The following is a 16079-nucleotide window of genomic DNA, read 5'->3' as shown; positions in this document are numbered from 1 at the left end:
TCTACCTTGAAGACTTACCAGAGTGATTGGGCGAGGACTGGGTGTCCTTAGCTCAAGGGGAATAAGGTGAAGACAAGGTCTTCTGAGTTGAATCTCAGCCTCCCTAACCAGACGTACAGTTGTCACAGCAATTGGAACTGGTCCAACAAATCATTGTCTTCAATGAGTCACTGGTTTCATCCTTCCCTTTCCTTTACTTACTGTTGATCCTTGTGAAGTCATTGTGTGATTGCATTATCTTTTGTCTTCACTGAGTGACTGCTTGTTCTGATTGGCTTCACAATATCTTCCTACCTAATCTTTACTGCCTAGCTGCTATTAGTCATTGTGCTTTTCACTCCATTGAATACTTGACTATGGCTTGCCTAGTGTAGTCTACCTTTCGCTGCATGGTAATAGGTTTATTTCTATCGTTTGTCTTCGAAACTTCCATGTTTTGAAGACTTTCATAAAAATCGCCTATTCACCCCCCTCTAGTCAATCACTAGCACTTTCAGGGCCAAGAAGTTGAAGGACAAGATGAAGACTCTTTTATGCATGCAAGCAAAGGGGCAGTACAGTATTCACGTGGCATCCAAGGAGAGTTGCCGCCGCGACAAGAAGGTTATGAGGCTCTTTGGAGAGGACGTCTCTGGCGGTTCTGAGGATGCCATCACGCCAGAGGCTGCATGGATGGCGAAGCAAGGCTTCAAATGGACTAGTTCTAAGGAGGACATCGAGGAGACCGTCCCCGCCACCGAGTCTGACAAGGAGCACGAGGAGCATTGGGATGATTTCTCTGCCTGAGCCACCCCTTGTGTGTAGGTGTCCTCTCTGCCTTTTTGGCGTCTCGATGCCAAAGGGGAGAGAGTGTAGGGATTTGCGTGCTTGTGAGTCGTGTCGTGTTTGGAGTCGTGTCGTGTTTGGTGTTTGCTTTGTCATTTGGACCTCATTTGCTTTGGTTTAGTTTGCGCCTTTGAGACTTATCCTTCATATGGTGTAAGACATATGCACTCTATTCTATCTTAGTGAGCTTATGATTGTGCTACTTGTTATGCTCGTATTTGCTATCTTGTCTAGTGTTAGCCTTACTTTTGGAAGATATGCCTTGTCTCTATAATATAGGGGGGCTTTGATCTTAGTATGTGTGCCGTGCAGTCCAAAGCACCCATCTAGTTGGCACACATCTAGGGGGAGCCCGTTTATATTCTAGAGAAGAGGGGTTTGCGTTTGCTTAACATTATTGCCTTTGTGCAAATCCCGTATTGTCATCAATCCAGCAAAAGGGGGAGATTGTAAGGGCATATTTATCCCTAAGGTGTTTTGGTGATTGATGACAATACTTTTGCGGACTAATCGTGTGCCGTGAGTTTCCCAGACATTTCATCGCTAGGCACAAGACGGTTTGGTGCCCCTCGAAGACTATTGAAGACGACATTTTTTCTACATTTCTTTTAGGTGGATTTGAGTCGTAAGAAAGCCGTACTATTAAGAGGGTGTCCGTGTCGGAAAGGTCTGGGTGGAATCATCACGTACACGTTTTCTTCCTTGTCCCCTCCTTTCCCCTGCACTTTGGAGCATCCTCCGTTTATTCTCTTCACCTTGTCCTGGCTGCTGTTGATGGGCTGCGGTAGTACTGCTCCTTCTTGAGCGGTAGTACCGCAGGCACCCGCGGTAGTACCATACTTCAGCGCGGTAGTACCGCAGGTGCCCACGGTAGTACCGCTCCTCTGGAGCCGTAGTACCGTGGCCCCTAGGCCAAGTACCGCTCCTTCGCGGTAGTAGGGGCGGATGTAATTTTTTACATCCGCGCCACCGTGGTAGTACCGCATCCCTTGCGCGGTAGTACCGTGCGCGGCCTGGCTCTACTGCCAGGCGGTAGTACCGCTCCTCTGCGGTAGTACTGTATCGGATTTTTGCTTTGTCCGTGTTCCAACGGAAGTAGGCACGGATGTATGTTTATCCGCGCTCTTCCCAGGCTAGGGGTTTCCTGCCTTGCGAGAGTACCGCAAGGGGGAGCGGTAGTACCGCGCCTGCGGCAGTACCGTCCTTAGCCCTTGTGCTTCAGGTCTGCCCTAGCTACTGCTGCTGCGGTCAGGAGCGGAAGTACCGCATGGCCTTGCGGTAGTACCGCTGGTCGCGGGCTGGTAGGTGGATAACGGTTGAATTTTCGTCCTAAGCTATAAAAGGGGTGTCTTCTTCTTCTAGTTGACTACCTCTTCCAACCCTAAGCTCCATTGTTGCTCCAAGCTCCATTTTCGCCCAATCTCACTCCCTAGCCAATCAAACTTGTTGATTCGCTCGGGAGTGGTTGAGAAGGCCCTGATCTACACTTCCACCAAGAGAAATTTGATTCCCCCCACTAATCCCTTGCGGATCTTGTTACTCTTTGGTGTCTGAGCACCCTAGACGATTGAGGTCACCGCGGAGCCATAGTCCATTGTGGTGAAGCTTCGTGGTGTCGTTGGGAGCCTCCAATTGAGTTGTGGAGTTTGCCCCAACCTTGTTTGTAAAGGTTCGGTCGCCGCCTCCAAGGGCACCAATAGTGGAATCACGGAATCTCGCATTGTGTGAGGGTGTGAGGAGAATAGGGTGGCCCTAGTGGCTTCTTGGGGAGCATTGTGCCTCCACCCCGCTCCAACGGAGACGTACTTCCCCTCAAAGGGAAGGAACTTCGGTAACACATCCTTGTCTCCACCGGCCCCACTCTTGGTTATCTCATGCCTTTATTTGTGCAAGCTTATTTGTGATATATCTCTTGCTTGCTTGTGTACTTATGTTTGTTGCATCATATAGGTTGCTCACTTAGTTGCATATCTAGACAACCTACTTTGATGCAAAGTTTAAATTGTTAAAGAAAAGCTAAAAATTGTTAGTTGCCTATTCACCCCCCCCCTCTAGTCAACTATATCGATCCTTTCAAACAACGGGGGGAGAACACGAGCTCAAAGGATAAGGTTCATTGGGGAAGAAGACCCCCTTTTATAGGAGGGGAAAATCCAACCGTTATGTGCTCAGCCCGCACACGAGCGGTACTAAAAGAGGCAGAACACGGGACCAAAGGAGGCAGGGCAGAGCAGAGTACGATGGCAGTAATGCAGTAGCGGTACTACCGCCCGACCGGAGTGGTACTACCGCTTAGGCGGAACTACCGTGCCTTACTGCCGTGCAACTACTGCTAAACCCGACATGAAAAGAGAAGGACCCAAAATCGAGGCGGTAGAAGAGCGGCACTGCAGTGGTACTACGGCTGAGAGCTCCAAGCGGTACTACCGCTGGGACCAGACAAAAGCCACTCTCAAGAAGACAATAACTGCCATAACTTCTGCATATGAGCTCCGAATTGAGCAAACTCAAGCTTGTTGGAAACAAGACGACGAGTAGCATCAAAACAGCGACTGGTTATAGTAAGAAGAGGCAGGGGAGGTATGCCTAACAAAAAGAGGAGTGAAACCTCCAACCGAGAAGAACCGGCAAAACCCCCAACATCGAAAACATCATAGAAGATGCATGTGAACTCCGTTTTCGATGAACTCGAGCTTGTCATCAAGATGACCATAAGCTCTAAGACTCACAAAGAGAACCAAACAAGAACCAAGAAAGATGATGCAAGGATGCAATGGTTTGAGCTCTCAACGAACGATACGATCAAGCTACTCATCGAGAGCCCCCATTGATAGTACGGCAATCGATCCTATAACCCGGTCTCCCAACTACCATCATGAGACTGGTAAAATAGAAAACCTATCAAGGGCAAACCTTTGCCTTGCACATGGTCCACTTGAGCTAGATGATGACGATCTTGACTTCCTCAAGTTGGACCACCTTTCTTGATTGTGTTGGCTCGATGAAGACTAGTTGATTGCTCCCCCATACTCCATTATGGGTGAGCCACTCTTCCGCACATCTTCACATGTCCATTGTCACCATAATGGACGACAAGCTTCAAGCATTTGATCTCTTCATGATGCTCCACTTGAACTTGCACACCGCAACCTAACCCCACAAAGAACTCTCACGAAGACCATGGGTTAGTACACAAAGTGAAATTGACAATGCTTACCATACCATGGGATCACTTGATCCCTCTCGATACATCTTCTGCGCTTTGTGAGTTGATCAACTTGATTCATTCTTGACTTAATCTTGATCAACCTTGAATCTTTTCAATTCTCTTCATTTGGATGATGTCTCGAAGGTAGACATGAATGATTACACAATCTTCTTCTTCAAGACATGCTTGCAATAAGTTCGACACCCACATGATCAATCTTTGGATAATTCCTTGAATGGCACCTTGGTCGACACAAACTCTCCTTGAAACCAACACGTGTACTCCAAGAAAAGCATATGGACAAAACCTTTAAATATAACTCAAGGCAACCATTAGTCCATAGAGATTGTCATCAATTGCCAAAACCAAACATGAAGGCACCGCATGTTCTTTCAGCGGCGTTTGTGCTCTGAAGGTTACCTCTTCCTGGGGACCTCCAAGGGTAACTTTTAGTGGCTTGGGAGCATGCCAAGTGGTGCGTCCTGCCGCCACCACATGTGGCGTGCTGGGCGCTCCCTCTAGATTTTTTTTAATTTTTCAATACGCATTTCCGGGTTTAAGATAGGTTTTTTCTAGGCTTTCTAGGCTATTTGGGATTTCACCTGATTTTTCCTGAGGGTTTGGAAAAAACAACTACGTGAACTTTTTTTGCATGGGAAAAAATATGCCTTCACGAGAAACACAAATTTGCTTCTCGTGAAAGCACGGAGTTATGCTTCTCGGAAAAGGAAAAAAATTATACTTCCACGAGAAGCATAGATTTGCTTCCGCGAGAAGCATAATTGTGCTTCTCAAAAAGAGAAAAATATGTGCTTTTGCGAGAAGCACAAATTTACTTCTCGTGGAGTCACAGATTTATTTCCATGAGAAGCGTAACTGTACCTCTTGGAAAGGGAAAATATATTGTCCATGAGAAGCACAAATTTGCTTCTAGTGAAGACATAGATCTATATTTCTGAAAAACAAAACAAGCTGTGCTTCTCAATTTTTTTTTTGAAAAACCGCAACCGTGCTTCTGCCTTTGTTTTTCTTTTCGTTTTTTCATTATTCATTCTTTTGCTTTTTGTTTTTTATCGGATTTTTTGGTATTTATTTTTTTCATTTATAAAAAAGTTAGTTAAAACTTATTAACATGTGATCCAATTTAAAAAATCTTGACGCGGGTCCAATGGTAAAAACGGTTCGGGAGTTGGACGCACAGTTCAAGAATTCTTTTAATAAATAAATCTAAAAGAAAGAGAAACTTCCAAATTAACATTACGATAAGCGACGTACATGTAATGCGTCACTTGTGAGCGTCTGGAGAGTGATCTTTACCAGTAATAACCCTTAACAAGTGATCTCGGGCAAATAGAAATTCCCTTTCTTTAACCGAGTGGAACAGCCATCCATGCTCTTTCTTTAACCGAGTGTTCCGGCCCAATACATTACAGCCCATTTCCCCAAGGTGAGCCTGTGTATCAGGCAGACCTACGGGCTATGTGTGAATAAGAAACGGAGATATTTTCACTCTTGCTGTTCTTATCTCTCTCCGCCACTCGTGCAACGCTCGTCGCCGCCCGTGAGCTCCGGCCGTTGGTGCCTAAGCAGAGCTCCACCCTCCCTCCTCCGGCGTCCTCTTCTCCAGTGTAGCCTCCGTGCCCGCGACCTACCCGATAGTTTCTCCGCTGGGCTCGGCAGTAGCGCTCCCTGCGTACTGGCGCGCGCGAGGAGACGGCGGCTCGGTCTCTCCCTGGGCACTTCCGCCCCGGCCCTTCTCTTCCTCCTTTGCCGGCGCCGCCGCCGCCCTTCCTCCGCCACCGGCATCGTCTGCTCCTCCTCCGTCTCCTGGCAACCGAAGCAGCAACTGAACCCACATTAAGTTGCCTTCCGTATCTGCTGAATTTACAGCGCCTTTTTGGGGGGCTGGGTTTGTGGCATGGAGATACTTAACTGTAAGGGTAGGTTCTCACTGTCAAGCAATCCTCATTGCCTTCCACAGTTCCATTGCCTTTTCAGTATCCTAATTCTTACATTATTATCAGAATTGTGTATGATTGCGTCTAAAGTTTACCTTTGAATCTTCAATTCAGGCGTTCGTTTTAGCTTGACAGGCATCAATGGAACCAGGGCCAACCAGTTAGTAAAGGTATCGATTCCTTGCTCTCGCTATACAACCAGTTCCCAGTCAATCACAGGACAGCCAAAGAGGCTTGAATGGATTCTTATGTCATCTGTAGGTTAGCCAATCGAGTATACAAATTGCCCTCCAACCATTCAAGGTAGTCAAAATGGAAGTCTATGATGCTGTGTTGCTCGCATGAATGGTTATCATAAGAAGTGTGGTGCTTTTTTTTTAGAAAAAGAGGAGGACCCCCGGCCTCTGCATCTGGGCGATGCATAGGGCCACTTTATTAATTATTTTCACAAGACCTTACAAAGTCATACAACAGTAAGACTAAAGCCACCATCTAAGCAACAATTGTCGCTACTCCTATCCAATTGATGAAGGGGCGCTGATAGTCTGGGCCTAATACCAAACAGACATCGCAGCCAAACCTAAACATCTAAGACCTGAGGTCCCAACCAGGGCGCCTGCCGGGTATGGGGCACCTACCAGTCCGGCGCACCCCTCAACCAGGACGTCTTCCGGGTATGAGGCCGCCGCAGCCACCTGCCACCAATCCATCTTCAGAGCTGTACTGTTGCATGTACCGTGCCAGGTCTCTCTGCCATCGACGCCACCACGACGCCAGACAGCGTCGTCCTCCTGCGCGAGTCCATCCTCGCACGTCGAACTCCGAATCTGCACCGTGCCACGACGTCGAGATCCGTCGCCATCAATGTGTAGGATGAAGCACCGCTCCACCAAAGATGTCGTCCGTTGGTCCCGCGAAGCCGAGTGCACCTCCAAGAATGCCGCCCCCAAGGGGGTAACGACACATGCTTGCCGCCGACATCCGATCAGTTGATCTAGGGTTTCCCCCGGAGGTATTGAGTGGAGTTGGGAGTTTCACCTTGATGATGCCTTCATGAAGGAAACGATGATAGGGGCATCGTCATCATCGGCTCCGGCCATCAACCGAAAACCAGGTTTTCACCCGGATCCGTCCCAAGAAATCCACCCGACAACCTGTGCACCGTCTCGACCCCCTTCAAAGCCCCAGATCCAGCCGCCTAGATCCGGTGACCAACCGCAACAACAGTGCCACCGTAGGAGCCTTAGCGCACCGGCCACTGCCTGAGTGTGCCACCACTGGAGCCTAGGAGGAGGGCTCCCACCCCGCCTCGCCAAGCCCCGAGAGCCGCCGAGATGGATCCCGCGCGCTCGTAAGAAGTGTGGTGCTATTCCATAGCAGAACTTTTTCAGCACCTGTGCCGCACTTTAACTCCCATGCCTTTGTCTAGCTTATTGATTGACAAATTGCTGTGACATTAAAGACCAATACAAGTATATCATCTCTATACACCCAGCTGGGAACAAAAATTATTCAGATTCATAGGGCCTATCAATTTTCAGTTAGTGGATATCTTATGCAGCTAGGCCTGCTGCAGTGCCATTTTACATTGAATTTTGCTTTACGAGATTCCCTTCCAGTCTGCACCATTATCTTTGTGATTACATTCTGGCAGATAACTACCATTAACGGCCCGTTGGTCCGTTTTGCTGTCGTTTTGGTTTCGGTAGAATGCTCGAAACGAATTTGTGATGGAGTGCTGCCGCAGTCGAAGAGTTTTACGCTCACTGTCTGTTTGCAAGCACTGTGATCGGTTTATACTTATCCCTTTTGTTTACAACTTGTCACAGATAGGATCCCAACCTCAACGAGTTGGCCGGGCAAGGTCAGTAACATGCTGTGAGTACTCTCCTGATCCTGCTAGCAAGAGGCATGAGAGGTATCAGCAACAACCACAAAATGTTGATCTCCCAGAATTACACCCGAAGAACAAAAAGAAGCCATTTCCTGTCCCAATTAAAAAGATGCTGCAAGCTTCCCGCAAAGATAAGAGGCTTGCACAGATGAGGATAGAGAAGCCTCTTGAGCCCCCAAAGAACGGCTTGCTTTTACCAGAGCTTGTCCCTGTTGCCTACGAAGTCCTTGAGAACTGGAAAGTGCTCATCAGAGGCATCTCTCAACTTCTGAATGTTGTTACAGTTTATGGTTGCAGGTAAGCACTAAATTCTGATCTGTGTCATAAGCTGTTTATACATGCATTAATGTTTCATGACCCTTGTATAGGAACGTCGTTCACTATCCTGTGACATGATTCGGCGAGTAGTATCTTGTATATTAATATCCGTCTTGTGATTTTGTAGAAAATGCCCTCAAGTCCATGTTGGCCCAGTTGGCCACCAGATACAAGATTGCTATGGTTCAGGAAGCCAGCGACGAAATAGTCACCACTCTTGGGTCAGAGGATCCATCAACGATGTGCTCATCCCGATCGAATCTTACCATCTTTTTGACCCATTTGGGCGGAGGGTCAAGCATGACACCAGGTTTGACTTCGACAGGATTCCAGCAATTGTTGAGCTATGCATTCAGGCTGGTGTCGACCTACCACAATATCCCACAAGGAGACGGACTGCTCCTGTGCGGATGATTGGCAAGAAGGTTATTGACCGTGGCGGAGTTGTCGATGAGCCTAAGCCACACCGATTGGAGGACTGTATATCTCTTCTTGCTGAGCTTGACACATTTAGCAACCAACAGGGACAGTCACCCGCGCCGGCCAATGTGAAAGAGCATGCAGAGAGGACACTGAAAGCATACTGTGATGTCCGGCGGGGTGTTACGCAGCTGATGAGCAAGTATACGGTAAAAGCATGCGGGTACTGCTCTGAGGTCCACGTTGGTCCATGGGGACACAATGTGAAGCTCTGTGGGGCTTTCAAGCACCAATGGCGAGACGGCAAGCACGGGTGGCAGGATGCTGTTGTGGATGAGGTCATACCACCGAACTATGTGTGGCATGTCCCTGACCCCACTGGCCCTCCTCTCAGATCCTCTCTAAGGAGTTTCTATGGCAAAGCTCCGGCCGTGGTCGAGCTATGTGTGCAGGCGGGAGCTGAAATACCTGCAGAGTACCGGCCAATGATGAGGACTGATATCATCATCCCAGACCCCGATGAAGCTTGGATGGCTGCATGAAAACAATATTCTACCCCTGCACTTCTGAAGATGCCCGGAGTCCAAATTCCAGCCGAAGGTGCTTGTTACCCGGATGCCCCATGGTTGGGCCCTGTCATATTGCCTGAGGCAGCAGCAAATGCATAGGTTGTATTATAATACTAATACTATGCTGAACCATGACCAGACATACTCTCAAAATTGATTCATAGATCCGCTAAAAGTATTCATCAAAAGGTGATCCCCGAATATCCTGCCTTCGCTCGCCTGTCTTCCTAGTGATACTATGCATCTTCAGACCATTTGATCGCTGCTTTGCTGCAGATGCACAACTTGAAGAAAGGAAGTGGAAAAGGATGTCCTCTGCTATGGTGTATATAACCTTGTTTAATGGTGTGAGATGCCTTATGCTTCCCTATGCTAGACTGTGAGGCACTTACGATGGCTCGATACAGATGGCTTCCCCCTTTCCTCTGCTGGTACCAAGCTTAATGGCGAGCTGATTCTTGGGATTAAACTAATCACTGAGATTTGTTCGGGTATTTGTGCGTCTGGCTGTGATTAATCATGGACTAAAAGCTGTGCAACTTGTACCTGCCCCCAGAATCCCAGATCATCGCTCCCGGTGCGGCTACATGTATGCCATCAGATTTATCGGTATAATGTACTCTCTCCTCTACTCTTTTGTGCTGTATACTCTGTAACATGGGTGCAAAAGCTGTATCAAATGGATGGTTACAGAGCCATGAAGTGGACTTAGTATATTTGTTTCTAAAGGATGTATGACAGGCAATTCAGCCAGCCTGATCAATGCTTCCATGCTCTTCTCAGCAGTGAACTGCAGATATCATAAACCATTTGCAGTTACAACTTTGCATAAACCATGTCCCAGCAAGTCAACAACATAATCTCAAATTAAGGGCCCCGAGCTCGCACAATTTTTTATCTTTTTTGAATATAGCATATATGCACTAGGAGAAGAACCTTCAGTTGAAGTAATATTATAGTACTAGCTAAAGATGTGGTCATCACATATATTATTACAGTAGCCAGTGAAGATGCCACAGCATAATGTCTCTGCCCTGCTCTGGTGCTGGCGCAAGAACAGAGAAAACATGGTGAGCGGCTGCCATGCAACTGAAAGTACACAATTGTTTTTAACTGCAAGTACACATCATTGAGTTGTCCCCGGTATATACCCTCTCCTCCCTTATGCTAGGATGATTAAAATACACTAGTAAATACAGCTAGGAATCAACAGACGGACCGTGCACGTATGGCCGGGTATCTAAACGGCTCCAGTTGCAAGAGCTCTCTGCACTGCACATGTGTGTTCGGTGTTCGTTCACTGGTGTATAAATACAGGGCGGCAACGGTCTAGCCAACCCACCTCATCACTCACTCACTCAGCTCCAGAGCGATCGGTCGCCTCTCTTGAGCTCCCGCGCCGTAGTCATCATCGCCATGGCTAAGGAAGAAGAGCTCAAGGTATGCATAGCATTCAGTCAGAGACTCAGAGCTCAGTTGTCCGTTGATGTGTCTTCCATGGTGCTTGATTGTGGATGGGCAACCTCTGACCTGGTTTTTGTTGGTGGTGGTGTGTGCAGAGAGTTGATTTGAAGGTGAACGTGAGCTGCTGCGACGGCTGCAGGAGGAAGGTGATGAAGGCCATGAACCTCAAGGGCGTGCTGAGGACGGAGATCCACCCGTCGCTCGACCGGGTCACCGTCGTCGGCAACGTCGACACCAAGGTGCTCGTCAAGAAGCTCGCCAAGGTCGGCAAGATCGCCGAGGTGGTGGAGGCGGCGGTGCCCGAGCAGCAGAAGAAGCGCGAGGGCGATGGTGGGAAGGACCGCGACGGTGGCGACTGGACGGCGCCGGCGCCGGGGATGGCGGGCGAGAAGAGCAAGCGCAAGGAGGACGGCATGGACAACGGCGGCAACAAGCCCGCGGCGGCGTCGTCCAAGAAAGAATGCACCAAGTGCGCGCACCAGCACAAGCAGTCCGCGCGCGGCGGCGGTGACGCCGATGATCACGGCAAGAAGGCCAAGGGCGCCGCCGGCAACGAAACGAGCGCCTTCAAACAAGAAGCCGATGGCTTCGCGGCCGAGGCCAAGGCCTCCGCTCCCGACCACGCGCCGGCGGCGGCGCACCACAACTACTACCGCGCCGAGCCGCCCAGCATGGCCGTGCCCATGCAGTACATGCCGACGATGCCGTACTACGCGGCGGAGAACGTGACGGCGCCGTCCTACTACAACGGCGGCGGGTACTACGCGATGCCGCCTCCGCCGCCGGCCCCGATGCCGTGGCAGCCTCCTCCTCATCAGCAGCAGCTGGTCCGGCCTCAGCCGTCGCGCTTCGACGTGGACTACTTCAACGAGGACAACGCCGTCGGCTGCCACATCATGTGAACCTTGCATGATCGATGGAGCCACGTCCCATGGATCGAGGACAACGCTAATCCACCATTTTTTCCCTTCTCCCACCATTACCTCGTTCATGTACAACATCCACCTGATCGATCGCCATGAATTATTCAGTTTATTTCCTGGAATCCTATGTTGAACTGTTGATCGAGCAAAATCACATCGCGATGCATTTCTCGCGACGCAACATCTCAGAGAAATTTATCAGACCGCAAGAGTTAGTGCTTCTCCAATCACACCCCGCAAAAAACCTCCCGCATCCGTCTGGACGGAGGACCAGTCCACAGACACGGATGCGGGAGGATGCTATCCAATCGTAGTCACATTCCATTCACCGGTAAATCTAAATTTAAATCTACGTTGATCCACACAACACGCCGGATCACATCCCTGATCACAACCAAAAGAAGGCAAATATGCTTAGTTTTTACATGCCCAAACCCAAAAGAACATCAGTCTATGCATTCCTGTCGGATCGGCCATCCTAGCAAGATGCTTCCGGATCAAAGAGGTGCTGTCGCTGCTGCGTAGGCAGCCTCCGCGTCCGCCTCCGCCTCCGCCGCGTCCTCATCTTCCGTCGCCGCCGATGATATTTCTACCGCTCCAACATCTGGTAGCGGACGTATTGCATGATAATTCTAGTGTCGACATCCAAAGAGTCGATATTCAAGGTCAACACCTTGGTATCCTCCGCATTGGCGGTGATCTTCACCCTGTTTTCCTCGAGCGCGGCCTTGTTCTCCTCAAGCGCCGCCTTCCTCTCCTTGATCATGGTCCTTCTCTCTTCGAGCTTGATCTTCTTCGTCGCATCCATCAACTGTGTGAACCTCTCCGCCTTCCACTCCTCCTTGATGTCTGAGCGCCTCACGCATGCCTCTTCCTTCTTCGACAAGATCTCCTCTAACATCTCCGTCAGCTTGGCCGCCGCACCTTCTCGCTTCGCCATCTCCTCCTCCCACTTCTTGCCTCGCAGATTTCTTCTAACCTTCTTCGGCGGTTCTTGGGTTGGGTCAGTAGGGTCACTGGTTTCTTCCTCATTGGCCTGGGCGACGGTCTTGGCAATGAAAATGTTCCACTTCAGCTGTCCATTCAACTTCAATCAACAATGCATAACGGTGAAGAACTTCTTCTCCAACTTCTTGTACACCACACAAGCACGAGTAGGATACAGAAGTGAAACAATGCATATTTGTCTAGTGAGCAATAAAACAATACATGTCCGGCTAGTGATCAACAAAACTAGAGCAGATCCGACTAGTGATCAACAAAACTATAGCATATCCGACTAGTGATCACCAAAACTAGAGCAGATCTGACTAGTGATCAACAAAACTATAGCATATCCGACTAGTGATCACCAAACTAGAGCATATATGGCTAGTGATCAATAATACTAGAGCATATCCGAGTCTTCCACTTGCCCGTCCTCATAGCCCCCTCCTCCTCCCCTGCCTCTGTCGAGGATGATATCGAGCATCTTCCTGTCCACGTCGTACGCCGACTCCCTCGCTCTCGGCATTGCGGCAAACAACACGCGGGCACCCATCTGCTATCCGCCCGCCGTCCTCGCCCGGACGAGCGACGATGAAGAATACTCAGAGAAGAGCGCCGCCCCCATTAATATCGACGATGTAAGGAACCGTACCGGCGGGGTTTTCGAGCTGTTTGGCGGCGTAGTAGTATGAAGGCTTGTAAGGCTCCGGCCACAACGCCGTCTGTATTGTGGGCGCGCCCGTCTGGTGGTGTCCGCCACGGCCTCGCCTACCGCCCCGTCCACCACGCCCATCGCCACCACCAGGCTCACCTGCGGCCAGACGCTTCCTCATCTTCTATTCCATTGCAGCATTCGCTTTGACACGGCGATTTTGCCGCATCCTCGAGCTGATCTTTCGGGCGAGCGTGATTCTCGGATCCTACGGCACCTCCGTCGCCTCCATCTCCGACAGGTTCTTCGACGGTTCCATGTGTCGGCGGCGGAGGGAAGGAGAGGGTGGGAGAAAAGAGCGGGAATTGAGTGGAGAGTGATCGGGAGTGAAAAAAGAAAATGGGGAATTTTGGTGTGAAAACAGTGCGGGATGCTACAAAAGCGCGGGCTTGACAGAGAGCGACATTTCCCGTGTTCGGATTCCCATCAACTCCCTCATGTTTGTCTTCAATTTACGAGAGAAATCACGTCCGAACCGCCGCGGACCGATACAGGTCAACTTTGGATGGCTTTCACGGTCCGAACAATTACAGGAGGTTTATGGGTCGGCGTTGGTGATGTCCTTACCCCGGTCAAATTAACCGCGAAGTAATTACTTTTTCCCTGCGGTCAAACCCATTTACAATGGAACAGCGGCCATCGAATCTTCTTTACTCTAGGCAACACAAGATTGATAGCAATGGATCAACGGCCCTCGAATCTTTTTTGTTCTGAACCAACGGCATATCGGCCGTCTTTTCTCTGAAGGAGAAACAGTACGGTATGCGCGCGTGTGACGGCGACCCGGCGGGCCGGGAGCTGCTATTCCGCGGTTCATTCTGTCGCCGTGGGCGGTGGAGACGGGCGGGCGCGCGCGTGCGCCAGTCTCCGATTCGCAGTACACGGCGACGGCGACGGGGTACTCGGCCGAAGTCTGGAAGAAGAAAATAAAGCGAAGAGAGGCTAGAGAATATATGGTGAGACCCGTTGGTCGCCGGCCCAGCCGGCTTTTGTTTGTGCGCGGCGCATCCAATCCATCGGACGACGGAGCGGGCTGGGTAGGGGCATCTCTAATGTCGTGCATCAAACGTTTGGATATCATGATTTAGACACTTTTTACCACCGAATGACGTGTATCAAACATCCGTGGATCAATTCTTAATCTGAATTTTCTAATCAGAAACAAACTTGGGGGAGAGGTTTGGGGAAGTCCGGATGCCCACCAGTCAAACTCCTACACATACAACCCATCCAAAACCCTTCCCGGAGCCATTTCCCCCTCCTTATCCCCCTCCCCCCTTCCCCATTAGTCTGATTCAGCACCCACCAGACCATCGTCACTCGTCACCCAATTCTTGCCGAACCTCCGCTGCTCCATCCGAGCGCCTTGTACTTTGCCGCCATTGCACCCGACATCCGTCTGCAACAATGTATCGTCTGCACACTGGCGACGTTGTCCATGACGGAGCAAATGTTCAGCCAGATGCCATTGAGAATCTTTTTTGTTTTACTTTTCCCTTCATTAACATGAAGCAAGCACGATGGCGAGGGGCTTGATGAGGGAGGATGTATTGTTGTGTGGCGCGTGGTTGGCCATATTTTCACTCATGTTACAACTTGATGATCACATCATTGTATAGCACACGCACGCTGCCGCGATGTACCAAACAACGGACGGCAAACCCTTCACTTTGACGCCTTGTTGGATGATGCTCAGGAGGAGCCCATCTGGGTTAAAAGCATGTGTCGATTAAGATGTTCAAGCTTGAGGAGATAACCCTTTTGATGAAAGCCGCTTTTCAAGGAGTATGGCTGAATTTCCTATCGATGAACTTTAAAAACTTGTCGACATCCGATGCATTTTGAATTTAAATGTATGAAGAACTGCTATTGATATATGATTCAAAGTGAGATTGCATGGTGAACGTTTGATTTAGTTTTAATGTATTTTTATAAATAGACATATATTTGATGCATCGAGTTTTCCTTTATCCGTTTTCCATAAACATGCAAGAACGTGTTCACGGACATCTAGGATGCGTTTGGTTACCTGCATCATTTTTTGCCACTTTGCATACTTTTCCCAATTGAGCTTGGCTGAACATATGCAGGCAAAAAACCAACATCTGCATGTTGATTGGTTGCCTGCATTGCATCAAGGCCCTGATGGGTGCATGTTGTTTGGTTGCCTATGTTTGTGCTTCGGGTGTGAGCAAATGCAAAGCACGGCTGTTTTGTTGTGTGCAAGTACTTGATCTGCTCACCCTTTCAAATGTGATGGACTTACCACCCTGAGTGATGATCAACACAAGAGGATGATCAACACAAGAACAACAACAGCAGATCACGAAGAACAGAGCACAAAACATGAAAACAGGCACCTAAGCTAGGCATAAGTAGGATAATAACACTACTAGGCATAAGTTTAAAGAGCAGGGCATCACATGCCCCTGCTGGACCCCAGGGTATTGCTCCCTGGGCAAAATATGGACATGTTCATAGCAAAAGATAAGTTCAAACTTAACCTAAACTACTTCAGTTCTGAGTTTCAGACTTCACAGACGAATTACAGGGCCTGAGTGATTTCGCTGACGTAGCTGTGCTTGGAGCATTGGACCGTGCAGATGTTGGAGTGGTTAGCGTTGAAAGATCTGCACCTTCAGCCCCAGGTCGGAGAGTTTGAAGACTACAAGGTCACCGTGGATGATCTTGTGCCGGTAGCAGAAGTACTGCCAGCCGCGCCCCAGCACCATGTGCTCCTTGAACATCTGCACCTGGACCCAGAACTCGCACCACTTGTGTGACGCCCTGAGACCGATGTG

General features: G+C 49.4%; 2 protein-coding genes across 3 annotated transcripts; both read left to right on the top strand.

Annotated features, from left to right (window-relative positions):
- Positions 1-5531: 5531 nt before the first annotated feature.
- Positions 5532-9927, top strand: APO1 (APO RNA-binding protein (DUF794)). 2 transcript variants are annotated; one of them, XR_007292814.2, is made up of 5 exons: positions 5532-5973; positions 6106-6161; positions 7821-8182; positions 8331-9381; positions 9469-9927. XR_007292814.2 is itself a non-coding variant. In XM_087544757.1 (4 exons), the coding sequence occupies exons 1-4, from the start codon at positions 5952-5954 to the stop codon at positions 9163-9165; spliced, it is 1275 nt and encodes a 424-aa protein (XP_087400883.1). In that variant the 5' UTR covers positions 5532-5951; the 3' UTR covers positions 9166-9927. The 2 variants fall into 2 exon arrangements, 1 of the variants encoding a protein (XP_087400883.1); XM_087544757.1 differs by having other exon boundaries at positions 8331-9927.
- A 189-nt stretch (positions 9928-10116) lies between these two features.
- Positions 10117-11696, top strand: LOC125530027 (uncharacterized). The gene is made up of 2 exons (XM_048694433.2): positions 10117-10632; positions 10752-11696. Exons 1-2 carry the CDS (start codon positions 10609-10611, stop codon positions 11556-11558), a joined length of 831 nt encoding a protein of 276 aa, XP_048550390.1. The 5' UTR covers positions 10117-10608; the 3' UTR covers positions 11559-11696.
- Positions 11697-16079: the final 4383 nt, after the last annotated feature.

Source organism: Triticum urartu, chromosome 2A, assembly GCF_056163025.1.
Source record: "Triticum urartu cultivar PI428250 chromosome 2A, HENAU_Tu73, whole genome shotgun sequence".
Lineage (NCBI taxonomy): Eukaryota > Viridiplantae > Streptophyta > Magnoliopsida > Poales > Poaceae > Triticum > Triticum urartu.
This window is presented reverse-complemented; position numbering and strand designations above follow the sequence as displayed.

Excerpts from the sequence above, each read along its gene's own strand:
- APO1 (XM_087544757.1), top strand. The coding sequence starts at position 5,952 with ATGGAGATACTTAACTGTAAGG. Across the intron at positions 5,974-6,105 it reads GGAGATACTTAACTGTAAGG|GCGTTCGTTTTAGCTTGACA; the intron begins GTAGGTTCTCAC and ends TCTTCAATTCAG. Across the intron at positions 8,183-8,330 it reads GTTACAGTTTATGGTTGCAG|AAAATGCCCTCAAGTCCATG; the intron begins GTAAGCACTAAA and ends GTGATTTTGTAG.
- LOC125530027 (XM_048694433.2), top strand. The coding sequence starts at position 10,609 with ATGGCTAAGGAAGAAGAGCTCAAG. Across the intron at positions 10,633-10,751 it reads CTAAGGAAGAAGAGCTCAAG|AGAGTTGATTTGAAGGTGAA; the intron begins GTATGCATAGCA and ends TGGTGTGTGCAG.